Below are 26,023 nucleotides of genomic sequence, written 5' to 3' on the forward strand. Positions count from 1 at the left end.
ATCTGTGTTGTTGTTAGGTAAACACTAGGCACACCACCGCATACTGGGCAAATTTACAGGGAGCGGCATCTGAAACCCCACATTTCACTGTCACACATGCTGTGCTATCTTCCCTCCCATCACTTCCCTGCACCAGTAGTGCTGTGCTGGACATGCTGTCCCTTCTGGAGGCAGCAGGGAGTAGCTGCCCAGTTGTACCAGCATGCACCATGGTTAGGCAGCATTGTAGGTGTTGACAGACAGACAGGACTGACAACTGGCCATCATGTCAAATAAGTAGCTGTGTGGACACCAGCTGTGGTGGTGTAGTTGCATCAGCTGTCTTGCAGGATGTTTAAAAAAAGTACAGAAGAATTTACTGTCTGAAAGAACTGGACTGTTTCTGTTGCCTCTCCTGCAGCCTTTCAGCATGTAACCGGAATGGTCACCTACCAGTTAAACATAGCCATTAAGTAGTGCTCATGAGAACATATCTAAAAAGTATTGTAAATACTAATTTGTTTAAAGTTTAACTTGAAAGAACTGACTGCTGTCAGTGGCTAATCTGTAATCCAAATTATTATTTAATTGTCTGTTAAAAGAGAAGGCAGAATTTCAACAAGTTGGTCTCATTACAGAAAGGAGATCTTTGAAAACTGTTTGACAGGGGTTTGGTCAGAAAGGACGCTACATTGTTAAATAGTTCTGAGGGGTTTTTTAGAAGTTTCTGATTAGTTTGCAAGAAGAGGAAATGCCACTGTCAAGGCTGGGACACTACCTATGAATAGAAATTCCCTGCATGTAAAATGTGAGCAGAACAGATGCCTGCTGTGAGCTCTGAGCAAGATCTGCAACCAAAGAAGTATTGCTTTTTTTCTGGCCTAGAATACTCCACCAGAGCAAGATCCTGGAATTAATTCTGCAGAACAATGATTGGTGTCTGTCTTGGCCGAGAGGAGTCTGGGCTTCTTCTAGTGTTGTAACTTTGCACAGGTTCAAGAAAACAAAGTGTACATCCTCCCCTTCTCGTCTGCTTTTTACCTTAAGACTTCTCAACCGCCTTAGAATAGGGGATATGAAAAGGATGTTTTCTTGTTGTTCAGTGAATGTTAGTTTTGTAAGTGACATGACATTTTGTTGCCATACATCGGTTGTTGGTTTCTGCCCTTAACACTGATTAAGATTTCCTACCCGTCCCAGGAGAGAGTTGCAGTTAATCACAATTACCCCTTGCTCACACTGTCAGTTTGAGCCATGGCTTTTAAGAGTGAGGTAAACAGTGAGAGACTAGGAAAAGTTCTTTATTTAAGACCCTTTTTTTTCCACTTCTGCTATTCCTTGTTCTCCAAAATAGTATCTCTTCTTAATTGTTACTTCCACTGAGATCTACAGGGTTGCCAGAAAAAAAATGCCAATATGTATTTGCCATTGTGTGAGTAAACTCCAAGTGAAGCAAGCCATATTCATGTGCTAATATCCAGTCCATCTGAAAGAGAGAAATGTTTTGAAAGTTGTAGGTTAGTTATGTTCTCCCAAAACATGGCATGTCAAGTAAAGCCTTAGACACTGCCAAGCTTATATTGCATGAAGCTTTGGACTACTTAAAACATATATCCTCATTATTTTTTATAAAAAGAGTTTTTCATCAGGCTTTCACATTCATATGTTAAAATTTTGAGTTAAACTGTAACTTTTCATCCTGTAAGCCTCTAATGAAAACACTTCCACCCATTCCCAAAGGGAGCACGATCTCCTGGAATGGAATGGCCTATAATGAAAAAAACTATCTGGGCTGAAAAACAAGTGTAGTATGAAGTATAGGAGACAAAAATCTGGTATTATACCACAGTCCTTACTTCTGCAAGACTTGCTTCTACTCTCTGCCCTCTACAACAGCAGAAAGCAAAATGACCCAGTGGAAGAACTAGCTGATAGAAAGGTGCATAGAGTAGGCAAGCAGCTAAATCAAAACTGACTGGCTTTGAAAACACCTAGAAAAGGAAAAATATATCAGAATAAGTTTTTCTCAGTTAGCACTTTCATCATAAACAATCTCAACCCACCCTTAGCAGCAGCCCGTGCTGTTAAGAAGACTACACTGGCTGCTGTTGAGAAAGGTTATATGAAAAGAACCTTTTTGTATCCCAATACTAGTATTTTCTTCTCTATACACTGCAAATAAGAGCTTCGTTTAGTGGTGCTATTTAGATATCTTATGAAATATGTTAAAAAGACAAATGGAGTCCTTCCGTGTGTTGGCAGCATGCTGAAATGCCATCTGGAAGGCATTGATTAAAGGGCAGGCATTGTCCCTAGGCCATGGTCAGCAAATGTTTGGAGCGAGGACACTAATGATATACTTGCTTTGTGGAGAAGAGAGCAAAGGTAGCGACTTTTTCTGGTCTGAAAATGTCTCACCCCATTAGTTGATTCTCTGGTGTTACTTGTGGGGAGAGCATGTGCTCTCCCACATTGCCAGGGGAACTAGGATGCCTCTGGACAGCAACCCAAGGTGAGGGCAGTGGTGTTTATTATTTTTTTCCAAAGAAGGTCTGTGGCTTTGCACCTGTGGGTGGGAAATGAGTTATTTAGCATAGTCCAACTCTGTGTGAAGTCAGCAGACAGGTTTGCCATCCTGCACTTGGTGGTAAGTGCTTATGCTGTGGTCCAGCAGATCCTGGTGATCCTCTTAAGAGCGTGAGTAAGGCAGCACATTCTCCACACACACACACACACATACAGGTGTGTGCATGGTGGATTAGGCTGAGCCAGATGCCAAGGAGTTGGTTGAGTTCATGACATTTTTTCCTTTGAAACCATAGCAACCGCTGCAAAACAAATACTGGAATTAGAATTGAAATACATTTCTTCTAATAAACATCTTTCTCTTTTTCCAGACTTAAGCCAAAAGTCATTTAAAAGAAAAAGATCTATCATAAATTGGGCTTTTTGGCGTGGCCCAGGCACTCACTTGGACAATGCACCCCCCTCCTCAACATCTGCTGCTCCTGGGAAGCTCTTTGGCCTCTTGCTAACAACCATCTGTGAGGATGACAACCTGCCCAAACCCCTCTTGGTGAGTCCCAGGCTCAGGGCTGGCTCTTACAAGTGGTGGAATTTCTTTGCATAGTGAATGAGAAATGGGGACACTTTGTAAATGGGACTGAAATTACCCAAGGAGAGAAACCAGAAGGAAACCTCATTTGTGGTTCTCAGCAAGAACATTGGTTTTTAACATACGCTGTGGTCAGGCCTGGTTAATAACAAACAGCTTGAGAAATGTATGTGATCAGTCAGTCTGCTGCTCTGGGCTATTTCTTCTTTATAGCCCACGCTATAAGGCTGGTTCCCTAATCCTCACTTACACAGTGTAAATAAATACCACGTTCACACATACTTTTTAAACTACTCCCAAAATCTCTGTAAAATCCTCAACTCCATAAATATGGTATCTGCTGTCCCATACAGACAGCCCATGCCTGCATACGAATGCTACCTGCCCTTAAGCAGACAGTTCCAGAGCCTTTCCTGAAGGCATCCCAGGGCAGGCAAGCACTCTGGGTCCTCATTTTTGATCTGACAGCACCACTGCAAAAATAGGTGGGAAGGTGGAGGCTGAAGGAGCATCTTTTCATCCTGTCTTGAGGAAGTGCTAGTGCTGTAGGTGCTCTCAAAACTAGTCCAGGAACATGAAAATGTCCTAGACCCCATTCCTAGGCATAATTAAGGCAGATATGTGGCATTTTTGGTCAGGACTGAGGGCTGCCCTGTTGTCAATACAGGAATTGAAACATTTGCCGAGTGGGAGTGAGTCCTGCAGCACCTGGCCCCTATCCTAACAGCCTGACTTTTGGCTAAAACAACTGATTTCAGTGGGGTTCTACCAGTTTACAGGAAGAGGTGGTTTGTCTCTTAAGCTTATTCTTGATGTTCTGTTTTATCACTGCCTGCACAGTGAATCTGTTACAAAGGCTCTCAAATAAACCACCAACCACCAAAAATTAAAAATTTATTATTAACATAAATAACCATCTCTCCATAAATTACAGGTTCAAATGTCTGTGAGAGGAGAACAGAACGACTCGTTCTATAAGGTTTTAAGGCAACCCAAAACACAGAACAAAGCCCCACTCCCTAGGGTTTAGTCAACCCAAAACGCTTTATCACTCACCTGACAAGTGAGGGCTCTCAGCCTCGAGGACCTGCCCAGGGCAGCACCCTGACCCAAGGCCCCTCGAGGAGTTTCCTTGGGCAGCGTCCTGACCCCAGGGGAGAGTCCTCGACCGCAGCTGCTGCTCCAGGGGACGAGCTCCAAATGGCTCCCAGGGGACTCCATTGATACCCAGGCCCAATCTGACCTGGAGTCGATAGCGGCTCCCATTGCCAAAGGCCCCAATTACCATGAAGCCCCAAGAGCAAAGGCAGTCAGTCACTGGGCGGATGCACCTGCCACAGAATCATACCAGGACTTTTCAGGTCTTTTAATAGTGTGGGCTTGTTATTTTGTTTTGAGGGAGAAGTGCGCATTTTTATCATTTAGGTAGTTTAAATAAGCCGTCCAGAGATGGACTCTGGAAGAACCTGGTCCCTCATTCTCCCTGTTTGAGAGATGAGCTAATGCTGCATTTCAGAAATTTCTCCAAACCCTAAATAGTAGTAATTTTTAATCTGAAAAAACTCCTAAGTTATTAGGCATAGAATCACAGCATAGTGGACTTCGAATCTTAAATGTGTTTATGCCACAAAATATAACTTACTTTTGATTTCATGCAGCATCTCTGGAGAAGGGAATACTGCATCTGAAGGACTGTATGGGGTTTACCTGAAAGAGAAGGAAAATATCAGGGGTGAATGCTGTAGGCATGTTTGATATCTCTGCTTCAGAGCTTCAGACTGGCTTTCACGGCTGAAAGGCTCTCTTTTTGCCTTTGCCACACTGAGTTGTCTTACGCCATTACCTTCATTTGTTCAATTTTGTCTGGGTTTACTACTTTAAGGGAGACTTCCCAGTTTTATCTTGTGGGTATTTTATTCAAAATACATTTTCAAAGTGTTTGTTCATGTGCTAAGATCCTGTGCTGTGGGACTCAGCCTGTTTTGACAACAGAGCTCTAAATCCCCACAGAGAAAGTGGAAATGCTGACACAAAGGTGCTCCTCCGAAGTGTATGCACTTACATGAATTCTTGACTTTCAACTTCGTCAAGACTGAGAAAGAAACTTTAAAGAAGAAGAGTAAAAATAATACCTTCCATTAGACTTATTTGCACTGCTATGTGTCAGGAAGACCTACCTTACAGCCCAGACTAAGAAAGTCACCAAACCCCACTGCTTAGCCATAACTGTTACAGTAACTCCATTTAATGATGACAGACTCTCCCCCAGTGTCCCTTTTCTTGCCATCTCTTTTTGATAACTATGTCCTCAGACGACTGTGTGCACGCATATAATCCCAGAGACTGTCTGCATGTGTTTCCCCCTTGGAAGAGACAAACATGACAAATTCCACATCAGTTGGAGCAGGCCTGGGGAGAGGTGACCAGCATGTCTGAGAGATGACCCACAGGAGACTGCAGAGAATTAAGCAACTGGAAAATATAATGTACATATTACCTCAGGAGAGGTCTCTGATTTCAGCATTTCCTTTTCTGCTCATTTTTCTCTCTTATTTAGCAGAAGAAATCAGGCCCTCCTGTTATTTTAAAAGCAAGGCAGCAATCTGCTTGTTCTTCCTTTCCTTTTAAATATCTCATGTAATGAGCTGCCTACTTGTTTAATCCTTTGCAGCCTCACTGGCTTCAGAGGAGCCGCAAGCCAGGCTTTAGCCCCCACTGGTTGACCTCCCAGGAGGGAGCACCTTGCCCCAGAGGTGGTCCCGCTAACAGCCCATGAGCAGCCTGCAGAGTACAATACCACTCACAAGAAGCCAAGGGGGTAAAAATCTGACTCTGATCTCCGTAGAAGTGCAGATAGATACTAACAAACAAAGCACTTACCACCTTAGATAAAATCTCTTTTTTTCCAGACATCAGGCATGGAGCAGAAGTCTTCATCTCTGGTTGGTGATAATATTGAACACACTGATGAGCAGTGAGGGTCTCTTCCTGCAGAGTGGTGTCTGGCTGAGGCCACTGTCAGATGCAAAGCTTTGGATTAGGTAGACCACTCTCCTTTGCCCATACCACAGCATTTATATATTTAAATAACTTGGCTAAAACTTGCACAGATCCTAGAAGATTATACAGGAGGTTAGTGCTTAGCAGTGGCAGCACAATATTTCTGAGGGGATGTTTTCCAAAATCAGTGACCCAGACCACAGCTTTGTCATGCAGTGGAAAAAGTGGCAAAACTACATTTTAATGGCACAAGACAATAAAATATATTTATGAGAAAGTCCATCTGCCTTTTAATTTTGTTTAGGACATGCTTTCCCTCCTTTACCAAGAAGGCCCTTCCACTGAGGGCATTTTCAGACGCTCTGGAAGTGCAAAAACCTGCAAAGAGCTCAAGGAGAAGCTTGATTCAGGTGCTGAAGTGGACCTAGCCTGTGAATCCATATTTGTGACAGCGTCTTTGTTTAAGGTATGTGAAGAACATTGCTTTCCCCCTTTCTGAGTGAGAGTGGTGTAGATCCTGGGCACAAACAAGTAGAACCTTTCCCCAGGGACAGGCCCAAAGAGGACTTGGTGGGCTGAATTAAGAATGGGCTGGCACGTTAACATTGTGAGGATCTCCAAAGGAGGCTGCCACTGAATTAGGATGGGGAAGAGGACTAGCCAGCTTGTTTTGCTGCCAGCTTTCCTGAGGTCTCAGCTACAACCTGGTCCTGTTACGCTTTTTATCTCTGCTTAAAGTCCATTAAATACTCTACACTACACACCCTAGCAAGTGTATAATGTTGCCAAAAATATTTGGATTAATTTTCCTATCTTTTCTTGCAGACTAGTATATTAAAAACAATGTTCCTTCTGCAAAAAGCATCCAAGCCTTCAGTAAAATTTCAGCTACAAGGAGAAATAGCATATTTCTTTTCACATTTTAGTAGGGTGCATCTGTTTATGTGTAGTTTTTGCTTAAAAGAAATAGTAATCTCCATTCTCAATCAAGCACTTCTTCAGTGGAATATTTTTATTGGAGAAAGCCATTCCTCTTGCTGCTATGTGAGAGGTTTTCATGGGTGAGACTTACACAATTACTTTCCTACTGGTGGATTTAGGCCACGTGTTTAGCACAGGATAGCTGCACCATGCAAAGCGCTGCTGTGCAGTGCTCATCCCATGGTAACAGTTTCTCTGAGGGGCAATAGTTTAGCATTTATAACAGTGAACAGTTACCACCTAAGAGCAAATGTGGCATTCATGTGCATCATAGCTTCCCTTATCCTTGCTTGTTTGGGAAGCTAGGATTTGGGCTTCTTCCCAAGTTGCAACAGCTTGCCCGCCAGTGGTTGAGGTATTAGGAAACAGGAGCAGAAAGGCTATCCATGACTAGTACTCAATAACCAAAAGAGATTGATAAAGGGAAGGAAGGTGGGGGTGCATTGGAGTGCTTATGGTCTGGAGGTATTGGAGCTTGCCAGCTAAGGAGAAGAAATAGGGACTACAGATGAAGTTAAATGATAAGTAAAGACAGACATTATGCAACATCAAAATAACTGGTCCCACTGCAGATTTTTTAGTTCAGCAATAGCAGATGAAGCATCCAAATACATCTGTTTTCACAGGAAAGGGTGAGGAAAGGGCAGGAAAATACTCACTTTAAGCACAATCCAAAGTACTTCTTTATCTCAGATGATTTTCTGCGGGTTTTGGTTGCTGTGTGGAACAAGATGCTTGTCAGTTAGTGCTGTCCCACTGTCAATTAGTGCTGTCCCACTGATACATCCTCTTGGATCTCCGTATCTTATTCCTACTCCCTCTTGTGCTCCAGAACAGCTGTTCATGTTTTGTTCTTCTTTTCTCTTGATAAGGATTTTCTTCGCAACATCCCAGGCAGCATTTTGTCATCCCAGCTCTGTGATAAGTGGGTTTCCGTGATGGATCAAGGAAATAATGAAGAGAAGATAAAAAGCATCCAAAGGTAGAGTTACTTATATTATCTGTATTCTTTTCCTATAAATTTATATCTCAGAATGCAGAATCCCAAATATTCAACTTAAAATTGCATTTTTAAAGAAATACATGCTAAAAATACCTTTGTGTATAACAGAGCATTCAAACTTACATATATACTTAAGCAATTGCCTGTATGGGACAATTTTCTAACTCTCTTTTGACCTGCTTTTCTGGGTTTTGTGGATACCAGTAAATTAATGAAATATCCTTTCATGAAAAAAAAAAACCAAACCCCAGTGGTTTTTATAAATACACTGTCCAAGACCAGGATTTCTGCCAGATACCAAGCCCAGAATTATTGCCAGGGAACTTCGTAGTCCTGGGTAGCTGAAATCAGTTCCTCATATATTCCCCCTCATTCATCTCAAATTTTAGTGATCATTTTGAAGCTAAGATGGAATTGTGAAAGAAGTACTGGAGCATAGTGAGTGACAAGGGAAGCCTCCACCCTTGCAGGTGATATGAAACAAAAGTGGGCAAAGTTTATGTCATTGAAAATAGAACTTTAGTCACTAGCTGACCTCACGTGTACTTACATACATATATACTTACGGGAACTAGATGACATGGAGAGACAACTGAACTGTTTGGTTAAGTGAATAGTGAGTTATCAGGAACCTTAGGTGAAATACAGTTTCATGTCATACATTGTGCTTGGTTCATTGGTTTGGCAGATTATAATTTTAACTGTGTGATAAGGTGTCTTCTATCCTCCCAGAAAACTCTTCAGAGATGTGTCACACTGAGGGAAAGCAGATGAGCAAGAACACCTTTTTTTGACATGCTCCCTGGTTTAATTAGTGGAGCATGTTACCCTATTTCTGTATTTTCATTATCGTGACCTGTGTGTATCTGCAGAAAATGTTTTTATTTTGTCCAGTCACTAAGTTGAAGAATTACATTTGTGTGTGTTTTCAGGTTAATAGAGCAGCTCCCCAGAGCTAATGTTGTTCTCTTACGTTACATCTTTGGAGTACTGCATGGTATAGAAATGCGATCTGAGGAGAACCAGATGAATGCATTTAATCTGGCTATCTGCATTGCGCCTAGCCTGCTCTGGCCTCCTGTTTCCTCCACTCCTGATATAGAAAGTGAATTTGCAAAAAAGGTAAGAGATGCCGCAACGGAGTAAAAATCCAAACCACCCTTCATCCTGTTCAATCAGTATGTTGATTACAAACATAAAAACAGTCAATACCTCTTCAGCTCAGGACTTGTCCTCTTATCAGGGCTCCAGAAACATTTACTAACCCATTCACATAATCTGACTGGAAGAAGGAGAGGGAGATCATAAAGCAATACCCAGCGTAATAACAAAGTGCTTCGCTCCTTAAAAAGATCTCTGGTTGTGGTGACCTTGGAACAGGACAGAGTAGAAATGGAAGAGATGTATATGATGATTGTATACTGGGACATTTTAGCTGGGCCTGGCTGTACTCAGCCCCAGGAGATGAGAATAGGAGTTTCTGTCTGTCAGAGGGCACATCATGGATGGGCAATTTGCTCCTGTTCCTCATTTGTATGGTGAACTTGCCCTGAGTGGAATAATGGAAGATGTGACAAGACATCTCTCTCCCATTGCTTTGTTGCAGATTTCTAGTCTGGTACAGTTCCTCACTGAGAATTGCTGCAGGATTTTTGGAGAGGAAATTACATCCCTCTTTGGAGAAATTCTGATGACATGCAAGAGAGAGAACAGCTCAGGTAATACAGATGATGTTTTGATCCTGTTAGACAGCTAAACTCAGCCAGGAGAAAGATCAGTATATTCTATGGAAGAATGCTGTTCCCTCTTCATGTGGTGTTCCCAAGTACTGCTGTTCTCTTTCCTTTGCCCAAAGTATTGGTGATAATCACTGATTCAACTTACTATAGACCTGGACCATATCACACAATGTTCTCCTAAAGAATCCTTTGCTCCTATTCCAGTCATCTCTGAGCCACTATGTTAAAAAAGCAAGGGGGGAGGGGAAACAAAAGAAAAAGAAGGAAAATAATCTTGAGAAGATTTTTCATCTCAAATCTAGAATTTTTGCCCCAGCCTTTGTTTTCCCAGAGTATCAGGAAGTCAGTGATCAACAATGGTTATAATACAGCTGTCACACCATTATATTAGGGTTGAAAGCATCTATTCTTCATTATGACAAGAGAGAGATATCCAGAGTTTCAATGGGGCATCCAGATTTTGCTACTAGCACAGAAAAATCATGGAACTGGTGACTGAAAATGTCTGACAGACTAGTTGGCAGAGCATTCCAGAATATCATTAATGCTCTTTTTCTCTCTAGCTCTGTAATAGCATCAGTTTTGACTGGAGTTTTGGGTCTCTCCTTAAAATATTTCTAAAGCAGTGTTTCTGTAAATAAATTTTGACACAGCTGGCCTATACTAAAAGTGTTAATGGTACTTGCTCCAGCATGCTAGTCTTACTCAGTGTGGCTGTCCCAAACTCCTCGTGCTCAGCCTCAGTGAAATCCAGTGAAATTTGGCCTGCCCGCTTCCCAAGAGGAGAAGTGCATGGGATCTGCTGTGCTGGGATGTGCTGGGACTGAATTCTCAGACCCACGATGGGTTATGGCAGCTGAGTGAGTTTTCAGGCACGCACTGAGGCATGGTGACTGCCCATGCGTGAACTCTATGTCTGCTGCAAATGTGAGATAAGTCAGTTTAGCGTAGCCTAGAGCAAAAGAGATTTTAATGCAATTCCAATTATCACATGTACAGAATAGGGCCCAGGTGTGCACTGCTCAGTGGAAATGAGGTGACTGCTTTGAGACTAGAAATTTCTTCATAGTGTTTCTCTTAAAAACATTGTATTTTCTGAAAGACTATAAAAGTACATAGTGTGCCCTGTTTTCTTCGTTTGTCTAAGAAGGAAAGAAAGGCTAAATGTTGCTTTTCATATTCAATAACGACAAGAAAATGTCAATAAATTACTGATTCAATATACTGTATCTAAATTACTGTTTACAGCTGGATTACCTACTACTAAAGTTCACCACTTAAAAAAAACCACACATAAAAACTGCTAACCCATATTTGTGCCACTATCCTATGTTTCTTGACTGAATTGTGACTTAGTATTCATTTCAGTTTTTCCATTTCAAAGTTAGACCATTTTAAAAAAATTATTGGCATTTCTGCTTGAAGAATCTTTAGAGGTCAAATGCTCCTGAAAGTAAAGGATACATGCCAGAAAAACAATATGCAGCTGCTTGTCAGCAGGGTGGCTTGGTCACTGATGTGTTAACACTTGGTTTGTCTTTGCAGATGCTGCTTCTCTCCATCTGAATGACTCTTCCTATGACAGCCTGGAAAATGAGGCGAACGATGAAGCTGACTCTTCTTCTAGCGACTGGATTAAGAACCGAGATCAGGATAACAGGAGCAGGGAGTCTGTCTTTACTCTGAGTGATGGTGATTCTGAGCATACAGAGGTGGATGAAATCCAAAGTAAAACCAAATCAAGACAGTTGACAATTTCTGTTGATGTACACCGTAAGTTTTCATCGCAAGAAAACTCAGATAATGAGTCTCTCCACTCCAGTGCACTGGGCTTCTCTTCAGCAGCTACCTCAGGCACTCTCAAGAGCTTGAGGAGACTCAGGCGCTCCTCAGAGCCTGCAATTGGTCTCCTCACCCCCAGCTTCGCCCGCATTGGTGGTGGTCATGAGAAGGCAACACGAAAAGCCAGCTGTGATGTTGTCCTGTCTCACGAAGATGAAGACTATCTCCGACAGCTTCGGTCATTGCAGATGGAAGGGCAAAAGCTTATCAATCAGAGCTTGATTATAGGGATTAACGTTGGTAAAAGTGACAACAGAAACCAAAATGTTGAAAAGAAAGACTTGTCCCCTTGCCCCTTGCCTCCAACACCAGAGGCATTAAATATTTGCTCAGGATTTAGCTCTTCCAGCCTCTCTTCTCCTGGGACATCTCCATCTGTGTCATCAATGAGCTCTCTGGACAGTGCTTTCTCTCAGTTTTCAGACCAATCTGTGTTTACCCCGACTGAAACCTCCTCCCCTTTTGATAGCACTTTTCAGTCGCTAAAGAAACACGAAGACGCTGCCGCTGAAGCAGCTGATGACTGCTTGGTTACACCCACCAAGGTGCCACCATCTCCACAACCTACCAACACTTTGGCTGAGGGGGACTTGGTGGAGCCCAACAGCAGGCCAGTACCCCTGCAACCTACTGATGGAGTTGACGGCTATTTGATTAAGCCTGACATTCAGCCATTACCTCTGAAAGTCACAGGAAGAGACAGACTTCATGATCCAAGATCAAAGAGGAGGTCTAGAAGAGCACTGCAGCAATCCAAAGTTTGAAGAGATTGACCAAAGCTTTTTTGCAGAGGAATCTTAATGCTTAAAATAAACACCATAAAGAAAATGCCTTTGGTATTAATGTGTGTTCATTTTAAGTTTAATATCCAGGTTGTTCAAATTTAATTGAGCAGTCCCCAGATTCACATGTTTTCTTTTTTTAGGAAACCGTCGGAGTAATGTTCCCACATAAAGCTTTGTGAAAAACATTGTAAGAATAATAAAAATTGCTAAAAACCAAGCAAACAGAAATCTCCCGAAAATCTGGAAGGGTCCCAGGAGGTAACTAAGAGCAACGCCCTGTTCTCTGAGCCTTCCAGGGCAGTGGGGTGCCTGCTGGGCCTCTCCCCTTGACCATTTATGTGTTGAGCCTTGCAGATGTGAGTCCCAGTCCTTTGTGGTTTTGATGTAGCGTGCAAAGTCAGCATAGACTCCATAACTGTGGTATTATACTACTGTTCTGAAACTGATAGGTATTACCTTCATTGTCCTCCAAGGGATAAGTGTATTGTTTTCTGTATGTTTATAAGGTATGTTCAATAGGTGTAGTTATTTTTTTCACACTGCAAAAGAAAGAAAAAAATAAGTTCAAAAATAAGAAAAGAGAAACGCTGAAGCTTGTAACTAACACCTTGCAACTCTGTGTTTCATTTATTGTGCTTCGTTGGCTGTTCTGTTTGTGTTTAAGTTGTGAATAGTTTCTTAACATTGCTGTAAATGGCATTATGTATTAATTCAAGCAGAACACATGTAATTTTATTATGCAGCATCTAAAACATCGTATAATATATTAAAAGTAATGCATTATCTAAATGCTTTGAGTTTGTATAATATATCCTGATAAATTTTGCTATTATATATGTTCTGAAAAAAATGTGTATTTTTGTACTTGCAAAAAACTGCTGCTAATTTTACGAGTTCTGTTTTGTTGTTACAGCACTGGTATTGATGTGTATGCATTCAATGCTATATATTAAATATTATTTGTTATGTCATAAATTCAATTTATATTCTGTGTAATTTTTTTTTAGGTGTCAGTTCTACAAGCTATGGCTGAAGCAAAAGTCATAGTGATGCCACTGCAGATCTTGCGTGAGGAAGGACTGCAGCATTTTCCCTCCATTTTGGGTGGCATCATTCATGGTGTATGTCATCATCCTGTTGACTTCTGTAAATTTGAGTAATATTCAGACAAGAATTCCTACCTTTTTGCTCTTCATCTAGAGACATGTGGGTGTTTTCAGCTAATGGAATGCAGTTAATATAGAGGTGCAGAGACATCTTTTTGGGTAATAGATAATAGGGTTGGGAGCAAGGAAAGGAGGAGAACAAGACACTGGCTGAGAGCAAGATTTATTCTTTAATATTAGTAGGGTTATAGAGAAAGCAAGCAAGAAAAAAACCACATCTGAGTGTGTATGCATGTATAAGTGCTTCTGAAATTGCATTGATTCATTCATGAGCTTTCCATTTTAAAAAGCCCTCCCCCACTGCAGTTAATACTGGCCAGTACTGGAGTTTCAGATCCCAATGTGCTTGACTGTGCTCTCATAAATGTGCTTATGCTCCTAAGTCACTACGTATTTCTGAAAAATTTAAACACTGTTTAGTGCACTAAGCCGTTTCCAAGTATTATCAGCATAAAAGGTTTTTAGCTCTGTATCAGACAGAATGGATACTTTCCAGCAGATCTGGGGGGGAGGATGTCAGTTAACAAAGATAGAAATATCCTTACTTGAAAATATATAATCAGAGGGTTATTATTTTGGGCTCTAATCCTGCAAATGTGTCTGTAAGCAGAGGTGCATTTGTGGAGGCCCACGTAATGCAATAAACCATCATGCACTTAGAACTAGATATACCAGCATGTATAATTGTGTGCAGGCTCAAAGACGTCACCACAATTTGTTCTTTTTCATCTTTCTCATATTCAGCTATTTCAATAAAAATGGTAATATGCAGAATCAATCTGTAAGAGTCATCTTCCAGAGGTAAAATCTTCTGTATGTATTTTGAGATCTGTCATCTAATAGTCCTATATATGCACCTCCTTTAAAACAAAAAAAGATGCTGTTTTGAAATAAAACAGCTACTCTGCATTTCTTTTCGAAATGGTAAAAAGCATAGTGCCATGCTGCCAAGATTACATCAAGTAGCAAATTCTGATTCATTGCAACAATAATAAAGCTTTAGAAAAATCTCTAGTCTCTGCAATATAAATGTTCTGTCCTACAAATGATACCTTCCAGCAAGTCATTTATCTCTGCTAGTCTGAAGTAAAAGTATATCCAAGAGTGCTCCGATGTGAAACAAATTATGTGTCTGTTTTTGAGCTGTAGCTAATGCTAGAGTGCTTTCAGCTTTAAACATATGGTGACCAAGCTGGATGTAGACCAAGTACAATTTAAAATGCAATTCTGTCTTACAAGACATACACACCACTGCTGCACAAGGCATGTTCTGTGACAATCACAAAAAAGTGCTGATGGAGAAGATCACCGTCTGCAGCTCCTCACTGGGGAAACTAAATGCTGTTAAGATCCAAAATGGATATACTGAACCTTTTCAGAGTGTCTGGTGTGACTCTGAAGATGCAGTAAGCAGCAGCTTTAGGTATGTTATTGTTGCGAAGCCAACATTTAATGGATGGGGGTCCTTGCTGCTCTCTTTCCCTGGGCACACCAGCAGGCTGGGCTGGGATATTGGGTCCAGAGAATATTAAAAAGAAGCTTTTGTAACTTTTTTTGTGGCTCTGCTGATGGCCTGTGAGAATGTGCTGGTGTAAGGGTGGCCCCGAAGGCTGAGCCCCCACTTCTGCCCTGGCTCCATCTGGGTGCCCCAAACACTGGCATCCCTGGTGAGGTCCCAGGGTCCTGGTCACCACAGGAAACCACGTCTCCCTCAGCTGCCTGCCTCCCTCAGCTGGGGTGGCTGCTTTGGAGGACATGCCCAAGTTTTTGTGACAAATTGTAGATGAGATATTTTCAAAATGTTTTCTTCTTTCCTGGAGTAGCAAAACCTCACAGAAGGATTCTTTAGGAAGGACAGGCAGGGGAGACGAGGAGAGGATGTTGCCCTCTATGTCAGTGACCAGCTGGAGTGCATGGAACTCTGCCTGGGGATGGATGAGGAGGTGACTGAGAACTTATGGATCAGGATTAAAGGGAAGGCAGGGACAGGTGACGTTATATTGGGGGTCTGCTAGAGGCCACTCGACCAGAAAGACTGAGTGAATAAGGCCCTCTATAGAAAGAGAGGAGCAGCCTCACATTCACAAGCCCTATTCCTTATGGGGACCTTCAACCACTCCAATATCTGTTGGACAGCAGGGCAAAAGCAATCCAGGAGGTTCCTGGAATGTGTAGATGATAACATCCTTCTCCAAGTGATAGAGGAGCCAACATGGAGAGGTGCTATGCTGGACCTTGTTCTCACCAACCAGGAGGGGCTGGTGGGGAATGTGGAGCTCAAGAGCAGCCTTGGCTGCAGTGACCATGAAATGGTGGAGTTCAAGATCTGCAGGGCAGCGAAGAGGGTGCACAGCAAGATCACTACCCTGGATTTCAGGAGAGAAGAATTTGGTCTCTTCAGGGATCTGCTTGGTAGAGTAGCACGGGATAAAGCCCTGGAGGGAAGAGGGGCCCAAGAAAGGTTAATATTCAAGGATCACCTTCTTCAAGCTCAGGAGTGATGCATCCCAACAAAAAGGAAGTCAGGCAAAAATGCCAGGAGGCCTTTATGGGTGAACAATGGACAAACTCAAACACACAAAGGAAGCCTACAGAGGGTGGAAGCAAGGACAGGTAGCCTGGGAGAAATACAGAGAAACTGTCCAAGCAACCAGGGTTCAGGTTAGGAAATCTAAAGCCCAAATAGAATTAAATCTGGCCAGGGACAACAAGGGGAACAAGAAAATTTTCTACAGGTACACTGGTGATAAAAGAAAGACTAGGGAAAATGTGGGCCGTCTCCTGAAGGAAACAGGAGACCTGGTTACCTGGGACATGCAGAAGACTGAGGTACACAATGACTTTTTTGCCTCAGTCTTCACTGACAAGTGCTCCAGCCACACTGCCCAAGTCACAGAAGGCAATGGCAGGGACTGGGAGAATGAAGAACTACCCACTGTAGGAGAAGATCAGGTCTGAGACCCTTTAAGGAACCTGAAGATGCACAAGTCCATGGACCTGATGAGATACATCTGTGAATCCTGTGGGAACCGGCAGATAAGTGGCTAAGCCACTATCCATCCATCATATTTGAGAAGTCATGGCAGTCCAGTGAAGTTCCCACTGACTGGAAAAAGGGAAACGTAACCCCTATTTTTAAAGAAGGAAAAAAGGAACACCTGGTGAACTACGGGCCAGTCAGTCTCACCTCTGTGCCCAGCAAGATCATGGAGCAGATCCTCCTGGAAACTATGCTAAGGCAAATGGAAAATAAGGAGATGACTGGTGACAGCCATCATGTCTTCACTGAGGGCAAATTGTGCCTGACAAATTTGGTGGCTGTCTACGATGGGGTTACATCGTTGGTGGAAAAGGAAGGAGCAACTGACGTCATCTATCTGGATTTGTGCAAAGCATTGGACACTGTCCCGCACAACATTCTTGTCTCTAAATTGGAGAGACATGGATTTGACAGATGGACCACTCAGTGGATAAGGAATTGGCTGGATGGTCACACTCAAAGAGTTGCAGTCAACGGCCCAATGTCCAAGGGGAGAGCAGTGATGAGTGGCGTTCCTCAGGGGTCACTCCTGGGACCAGTGCTGTTTAACATCTTTGTCAGTGACAAGGACAGTAGAATTGAGTGCATCCTCAGCAAGTTTGCCAACAACACCAAGCTGTGTGGTGTGGTTGACACACTGGAGGGAAGGGATGGGCCATCCAGAGGGACCTGGAGAGGCTTGAGAGTGAGCCCGTGTAAACCTCATGAAAATCAACAAGGCCAAGTGCAGGGTCCTGCATGGGGGTCGAGGCAATCCCAAGCACAAATGCAGGCTGGGCCATGAGTGGATGGAGAGCAGCCCTGAGGAGAAGGACTTGGGGATATCAGTGGATGGAAAACTGAATAACCAATGTGTGCTCACAACCCAGAAAGCCAGCTGTATCCTGGGCTGTGTGACCAGCAGATCGAGGGAGGTGATTCTGCCCTTCTACTGTGCTCTCATGAGACCCCACCTGCAGTGCTGTCTTCAGCTCTGGGGCTCCCAGCATAAGAAGGACATGGACCTGCTTCAGCAGGTCTAGAGGAGACCCCATCAGGGGTCTGGAGCACCTCTCCGATGAGGACAGGCTGAGACAGTTGGAGTTGTTCAGCCTGGAGGAGAGAAGGATCTGGGCAGACCTTATAGTGGCCTTCCAGTACTTAAAGGGGGCTACAGGAAAGATGAGGAGGGACTCTATCAGGTAGTGACAGGATAGGACAAGGGGTAATGGTTTGGAACTCAAAGAGGGTAGTTTTAGATTAGATATAATGAAGATATTCTTTCCTGTGAGGGCGGTGATACACTGGCACAGGTTGCCCAGAGAAGCTGTGGCTGCCCCCTCCCTGGCAGTGTTCAAGGCCAGGTTGGACGGGGCTTTGAGCAACCTGGTCTAGTGGAAGGTGTCCCTGCCCATGGCAGGGGGGGTGGAAGTGGATGATCATTAAGGTCCCTCCCAACCCAAACCATTCTGTGATTCTATGAAAAATAACAGAATAAAAAAGATGACCAACTTAGGGAAGAAATGGTAGCAACGACTCCTCATTCACTGCTGTCAAGCACACAAAATGAAGCAAACTGACAAATTACGTCTTTCACTTGGCCTTTCTGTCCCACACGGGTTCATGATCTCATCGTTAATGAGCATCCTGCCTCTGTTTCACAAGTACTAACCATTATTCCTCTCACATAATTTCAGGGATTCATCTAATGTAAATTTAGAGCAATTTGTTCTCAACCTGCATTGAAAGTTTTTGCCTTTTTTTTTTTTTTTTAGCTCTGGTAAAGGGCTTATGTGGCTGAAATGTCATTGCTTGGGTTTTCTGGGGGTTTTTTGGTGGGCTTTTCCATTTTTCTCCATTGGTCTCATAAATGATATTGTTTCATCCCTGCAAGCTTTATCTCTCCAGCACACAGTAAAGAAGAATGCATGTCCCATCTATTTTCTGCTTAAACTAGTTTGTAGAGTTCAAGCAAAATAGATTATAGGTCCTGGAGCTGAAGCATGACCTTTAAACTGAAAGTGTCCCTCTGTCCATGCCTCTAAATCATCAGATTTCTGTTAATACCTGCTGCTCTAGCTCTTTCCTTGTCCTGGAGACATATCTGGCTCCAGGACTTGGTGGTCAACATCTTATTTCCATCTCCAGTCCTGATCTGCTGTATGACATTTGGCAAATTTATTTGCTTCCTCCGCCCCTTGTTTCACACCACTAATCTTTTCTCTAAATATCCTAGTTTGCTGGGACAGGCTGGTGGTGGCTGATGTTTGCACAGAGCCCAGCACATGGTGAGGTGCTGCATGTGAGGGACCTGAACAACGGTGCTGCTGCACAAGGGTGAAACTCACTGAAACCCTGAGTTTATTATGACCATGGTAACACCTGTGTTAGATGGGAGACTTGCTAACCAAGTTGCTTGGTAACACAGAGCTGTTTTTTAACTTTCTACTGTGTCCATGACCTCTTCCCATGACTACGCCTGGAGCAAAGAGAGAGCAGAAGTTCCTGCTTGAGGGTATTTCCTCCCATCTCAAACATAACTATTCACCCATGCCTATCCAGACATGGGAGACTGGGAGGTGGCTAGTGCTTTTGGCAACCACACACACACATGCACTGACACATATGTGCATACGGTGAGGCTTCCATGACCCATGCAAACAGACTTGGTTCACAAGTCTGCAGGCTGACTTGTGCCTCTATAGCACAGCCAAGACAATGTCAGCAAGTTGGACCTATCAACCTCCTCTCATTTTCATTCATAAAAACACAGGGGCATGGGATAGTTCAGGCTAGAAGGGGCCTCAGGAGGTCTCTGGTCCAACCTCCTGACAGAGGCTTGCACATTCATATAGGTCATGTCTGGAGGGGAGGTAACAATGACCCAGCAAGTCACCACTGTTCATCACGGCCAGGGAAATTTAGCAAAAGGTGGCTGACTCAGCTAAATAGAATCTTTGGAACTGATGATGATGATTTTTTTAAGAACCCCCAAAATTTCTAAGAAACCAGCAAAGCTGTAGTCTTACACCCAATCTTCAGGTTATCCCAATAATCTTTTGTATTAAGAGCAGAGACTATGATACTTGTTTTCTCTCAGTATTTAACATCTCCCCATAACCTGGGTCCAAAATACCTGAATACGCATAAGGAGATAGCCTCGGTGACACTACTGGACAACCTCATGCACTCGCAGCATTTTGAGGAATCGTCTAGAGGAGAACCCAAAGCACCAGCCACACTGGGGGCTTTTCCCTCACCAAGGACTGATGTGAGAAGAGACTGAGTGAGCATCTGTGTTGAGCCTTGTCTTTGGCATTTGTGCAAGACCACTTCCCCTTGGAAGAGTCCTTTGCTCCTGTCAAGTGTAAGAGGTGGTGGAGCGTGATGTCTGTCAGCTAAGAAGAGCCCTACATAAACATCAGGAGAATCAAGCCAGCTCTCTCATTCACAGAAGCATTTGCATGATTTCACTTGCTCTCAAGATTAGTTACCAATGTCTGTATTAAGGCCACTGTCAAGCTAAACTAATTGACCTGCTAGTGTCCAAAGGGGAAAGCTCTTTGGTTAAAGGTGTTGAATATTTCTGATAGGACATGGTTGCCACACAAGGCCTAAAGGTTTTGGACATCACTTGTGTTTCATAAATATGCACAATGCACTCTAGGTTTGCTCCAGGCCTTAGTTTGTCTGGGTTTTGTAGTGGCTTCACTGCAAATGTCAGCAGTTCCTCGAGGACATGTGCTCTGGTAGCTGCTGTCAGTTGCATTAGGTTAAATATTTCAGAATTTAGCCATTCTGTGACCCTACATGGAAGAGGTGTTTTCAATACAGAAATAATTTCTCTGCACTTGATTCTCTTGTCACAAACTATTTCCATCAACCTGCTACAAATTTGCTCTCAGACGCAGCTGTATTTCTGATGTGACCATTGAAGACAAAGTTCTCCTCCTCCTCCTCCTCCTCCTCCTCCTCCTCCTCCTCCTCCTCCTCCTCCTCCTCCTGCCCTGGGGGCTGGGACGGGCAGTGGATAGTGAGTGGTTTGTCAGTGGGGAGGGAAGGAACAGGACCACGCTGCCAATGTGCACAGCTGAGGCTACATGGTCCGAATGGAGGGTTTAGACAGTGAACCCCCATGGTAAGGGCTGATGAAGCGAGAGTGACCTGTGGAGGGCATCCACTGATGGTTAAAGCCTGAACTCAACAGAACACCCAGGGATCAGAAGGCAACACTGGGTGAGGCATCCCAGTCACCCCATCCTCAGCAGAGGAGCCCCAGCCCGCTCCCTTGGACCAGCAGTCAGCTCGTGGTTCCTGGGTTCCCCACTGAGGAGCCAGCGGGGCCACCCCCTCCCCAGGCTGCCAGGGGTGAGTGTCTGCAGGGGTGTGGGATTCACGGGGGGCTGCAGGGGAAAAACATTAGGGGCATTGTACAACTTCTTATGAGGTGTTTTAAGGGGGTTGTGGGAATGTGCAAGACTTTCTTATGGGATGTTTAAGGGAAGGATCAAAGGCAGGGAAAGGGAGGGGTCGAGATGGACTGGGGAGGAACCAGTGTGAGAAGACAGAGGGAAAATAGAATAAAAGAGGCTGATCTGGGTAACAGCTGGCTGGCCAGTGTGCTCCTCTGACCAAGCCCTGCACGTGATCACTACAGCCAGCCCTACAGTCTTACTAAATATTCATATGTAATGATGTAATTAATTATTTACTACTAATAGTAATTACTCTTACATTCTTTCCATCCACCTTCTGTGAGGGTGCACCCTCTATACTGAGCCCGTGTGAGGGACCACCAGCAACCTTCAAGCCAGACTAGTGGGCAGCAGCATGAGAGGCAAGTGCCGGCAACTGGAGCGGGACCATGAACCTCAGAGCCTGGTGGGTGCCAGTGCCAGCACCTGGGGAAACTGGGGCCTGAGGCCAGCTCTGGGGCAGAATAAGTAGCTAATGCCAGCTACCAGAGAGACCCATTTTCCATGAGTGGGTAAGTATTTCACTAGTGGATGTTAATCCTGACCAGCCAGAGAGGAACAGTACGTGCTGCCCATGCTGTTCACATATGTGCAAGCCCTGTGTGTGTGTGTGCAACTACCTTACAACACAGTCAGCAAACAATTTTGAACAAGAAGGGGTTTTTTTAAATGTCAAGTGCCCCATGGACAGCCTGCACAAAAGATGTGGTGTAAAATGCTTTGAAAGGACTAAAGGCAGGAGAGAGATGATCCCTCCAGACCCGGCTGGAGCCACCAAGGGGTCAGTCACCATTTGCTATGGGGAGCAACTCACGTGGACCCCTGGCCTCACAGCAGGCAATAGCAGCTCTGTTAACACAAGCAGCCAGCTTAAAATATTTTACCTGAACAAACTGGTTTTATCTAAAACACCTTGAAAGCACAGTTGAAAATTCCCCTAGCAGAGCTGGGGGGCTGGCTTGGCGGTTGTGGTAGGAAAGAGGTGGGACTGCACTCAGGTGCTTTATTAGCACATATTCTCGGGAAAGGGATGTCTGACACCATGTCCAGGAGTGCCTTTGACTCAAGGAACCCGAGGTGACCAGGCAGCCAAGGAAATTCATCCCCAAAATCGCAATTTCAAGCAGGACTTGGTCTCAATAGATGGTTGGCATTGAAAGATGCTCTTCATTGCTCAGGCCCATCTGAATACTTCCATGGCATTGTTATCCCTCTGCTAAATATTCAAATACTTGCAGAAATGTGCAGCATCTAAATGACATCATACTTTTCATGGAGAGATAGCATGAGGAATCTGGATCAGAAAAGCACCTGGGCTTGAGCTTAGCTTGAACATGTATGTAAATAGTCCCAGAGAAGACCAATTACATTGCTTATGTGCCTAAATTCCTTACTGGGTTGGAGCCCATGTGCTTATTTTCTAAATAAATTAGAAACATACCAGATGTTCCCACACTGATGGAAAAAATGGATCCCTATCAAGTGTCCATTTACAGCTTTAATTTCTATTACAGAGATCTATTATTTTATAGAGACTTTGAAAATATTCTTTTATTGTGTAAGAACTAAGAAAAAGTTTTCAGTACTTACGCATCTTGTCTAGATTAAGAAAAAAAAAAAATTAAAAATTGTCCAATAAAATTTTTGGCAAAACCAAAGTCTGAAATTTTTGCATTTTTTTACCTGGGGATATGAGTTACAGTATACTTGTCTGACGTGTGTAAATTCAACAGTATAGTAATTGGTTTATGCAGAAAATGGAGGCTCCAACTTTGCCAAGAATTTTTACTATGTAAATTCTTCACTTTTCTCACCTTCAAAAATGCCATAAAAGCCACTACTCTGCAAATGGGTCTCTGTGAACAAAATTCCAGCTCTGCCTCACAGCCTGGAGACCCACACGATGCAGGTACAGAACAGGCCCCATTGTAAAATGGGTTGTTAGTCCAAGATATTTATAGCCTTGATACAGTCCCCACACTTAGCTTTCTGTTAGGAATGCAAAGGCTCTCATATCGTAAGGGATGGATGCTCTCAAATCTGAGATACCTAGTTATTTTATTGGGGTTTGTTGCAAGGAAGGGGAGAAGGTGGGACAGGCTTCACCAACCTAGTGTCCTTCTACGATGGAGTGATTACATCAATGGACAAGGGAAGAACTACAGCTGTTGTCCAGCTGGACTTCTATAACCTTTGTCATGGTCGCCCACAACATGCTCTTTCTAAATTGGAGATGGATTTGATGGATGGATTTTTCAGTGGATGAGGAACTGTTTGGATGGTTGCATCCACAAGGTAGTGGTTAATGGCTCGATGTCCAGATGGAGATTGGTGACAAGTAGTGTCCCTCAGGGGTCCGTACTGTTTAATATCTTCATCAGTGGCAGAGACAGTGGGATCAAGCACACCCTCAGCAAGTTTTTAGACAACACCAAGCTGAGTAATGCCTGAGAGATGGGACACCATCCAGAGAGACAAGCTCAAGAAGTGGGCCCATGTGAATCTCAACAAGGCCAAGTTCAGGGTCTTGCACCTGGGTCGGGGACACACTTGGCATCAATACAAGCTGGGGGATGAAGGAATTGAGAGCATCCCTGAGGAGAAAGACTTGGGGGTACTAGCAGATAAAAAGCTGGACATGAGTCAGCAAGGTGCTCTCACAGCCCAGAAAGCCGACCGTATCTTGGGCTGCATCAAAAGTGTGGCCAGCAGTCTGAGGGACATGACTGTCCCCCTCTACTTTGAGATGGTGAGACCCCACCTGGAGTACTGTGTTCAGCTCTGGAGTCCTCAGCCCAGGAAAGACATGGACCTGTTGGAGCAGGTCCAGAGGAGGGTCACAAAAATGATCAGGGGGCTGGACCATGTCTCCTATGAAGAAAGGCTGAGAGAGCTGAGATTTTTCTGCCTGGAGAAGAGAAGGCTCCAGGGACACCTTATTGTGGCCTTTCATTACTTAAAGGGGGCTTATAAGAAAGACGGGTTTGAACTTTTTAGCAGGGACCGTTGCAAAAGGACAAAGGGCAATGGTTTTAAATGAAAAGAGGGTAGATTTGGACCCCAGCCAAAGTGTCTGAATGCTTTCCTCACTTGATGCTCGGAGGGCATTTGGGCAAACACCCAACAAACCCAAGATAATGCATCAGGCTTGAGGTAGGAGGCTGGATTACTTTGATTTATTTTCCCCTCGGCAAACGCGATTACAAAATAGGTCAGCCCAACTGTTATGCATTCAGCCTGTTCCCTTGCTGATGCTTGATTTCAGCTTTTTTATGTCAGTGCTATTGATTACAAGGAACTGACAAAAACATGCATCTAAGTTTTCTTCTGTCAGCTTAGCAATTTCCAGAGGAAAAAAGAAATTGCATAGAATGATTTTTTTAAACAGAAAAACAGGCCCTTCTTCCAAAGCTGACCTTATTCTTTAAAATAAATAAACAGACAAAACAACAACAAAAAACAGCAAGAAAAAGTTCTGTGTTAAAAGCTTGGAAATTCATGATTTTCAATCATGCATTCATTCCCATTGACTTAAACTAGAGATTTAGTGACACATTGCCATGTGCCCAGTGTTTCAGCTGTTGGCTGGGGAATATCCACATCCAGCCCAGCTCTAACATCCCCCACAGGGAGTTGTCCTTGAGAGGCTCCCTGGTGGCCACCAGATCTGGGTGGTTCATCGCTCATGAACACACTGAAACACTTCAAATACTGATGAAACTGATGCTTTTGACAAAACTGCCCAGAGCAACAACTCTTTCTGGAGGTGGGAAGGTGAGGACAGGGCTGTCCCATGCACCCACTCAGTGATGGGATCATCCATGTGGGAAGAGCCTCCCTGCAGCACTGGGGCTGGAGTTGGTGCTGACTCTGCCTCCCTTCTCACTCTCTGGGGGCAGCCAGTGAGGATGTGGGAGAGGGGGACCAGCTGCAATGGCCCTTGACCCCTTGCAGGTGATGCCTGCGCATTTCTGTGCAGGTGAATTAGGCAAAAATCTTTTGGGGCCCATGTCACCTTTCGATATGTTGAACCTACTGATATTAGTGAGTTCACCACTGAGCTGTGCCTGCCTGAAAAAGGCATACTTGGGGTTTTTTCCAAACCTGCCACCTGCAACAAAGTGCTGTTGAAGGGCTGGCTAAAATTGCAACTAAAGTGTCCCTCAGGCCCAGGGCATCTGAAAAGCCCTGGGATCCAGATGTGGACATGTCTGAACCTATGTACTGCAGGACCTTGTCCTGCTCCAGAAGCTGGGATGCATACAGCCTGCTGCTTTTCCTGAAGAAATGGAGTTCATGCTTGGTTTGAGTATTTAGATCTCTGCTTTTCACTGGCTGAGGATGTGGGGGAGAGGCTGAAATATTGGGAAATGCGTATGCTTTGTAGGTAACATCGAGCCTTATACCAAAATCAGTCCTGAAGGATGTCATCTGAATCCCTTATTCGTAGACTTACCATATACAATTGGTCTTAACTGGAGTCTGGGCACTCCATGAACACCAACACGTGTGTATGAAAATCTTCATATACATATGCATGTGTGTATTCATCTGTGTGCACAGATGAGGAACATGCTCAGCATTGCTTATTGCTTTCTCTCCCATTCAAAGGTTTGCTCAGACCATTAGCAAGACCTGGAGGCTGTTGCCCTCCTCCCACTGCCCCTGACACGTGCACACACACTCTTGTAATTAGCAAACAGCACAACGAGTTGTGTGCTCTGGGTCTGTTGCCCAAGACACTGCTGGCTATAGAAAAGGGCACAAAAGAAAGCAGCCTGGACTCGCAAACAGCAGATAATTTATTTGCAATGAATAATTCAGCTAGATTTTGCTGTGAATCTGAATTAAATACAGAGCATTAGGCACATGGAGATCCCCAAATAAAGGGCGCTATTCACTCCTAGCACAAAGGAATA

General features: G+C 43.8%; 1 protein-coding gene across 1 annotated transcript in view; it reads left to right on the top strand.

Moving 5' to 3' along the window:
* Positions 1-14,035, top strand: part of ARHGAP20 (Rho GTPase activating protein 20) — a 62,753-nt gene extending 48,718 nt beyond the window's left edge. The window contains 8 exon segments of the mRNA XM_074932185.1: positions 2,877-3,055; positions 6,399-6,560; positions 7,948-8,057; positions 9,011-9,200; positions 9,685-9,796; positions 11,363-12,369; positions 12,371-12,439; positions 12,441-14,035. Of these exon segments, the coding sequence (XP_074788286.1) occupies positions 2,877-3,055; positions 6,399-6,560; positions 7,948-8,057; positions 9,011-9,200; positions 9,685-9,796; positions 11,363-12,369; positions 12,371-12,439; positions 12,441-12,467 (1,856 nt within the window). The 3' untranslated portion in view covers positions 12,468-14,035.
* The last annotated feature ends 11,988 nt before the right edge of the window (positions 14,036-26,023 follow it).

This window comes from Athene noctua, chromosome 1 (assembly GCF_965140245.1).
Source record: "Athene noctua chromosome 1, bAthNoc1.hap1.1, whole genome shotgun sequence".
NCBI lineage: Eukaryota > Metazoa > Chordata > Aves > Strigiformes > Strigidae > Athene > Athene noctua.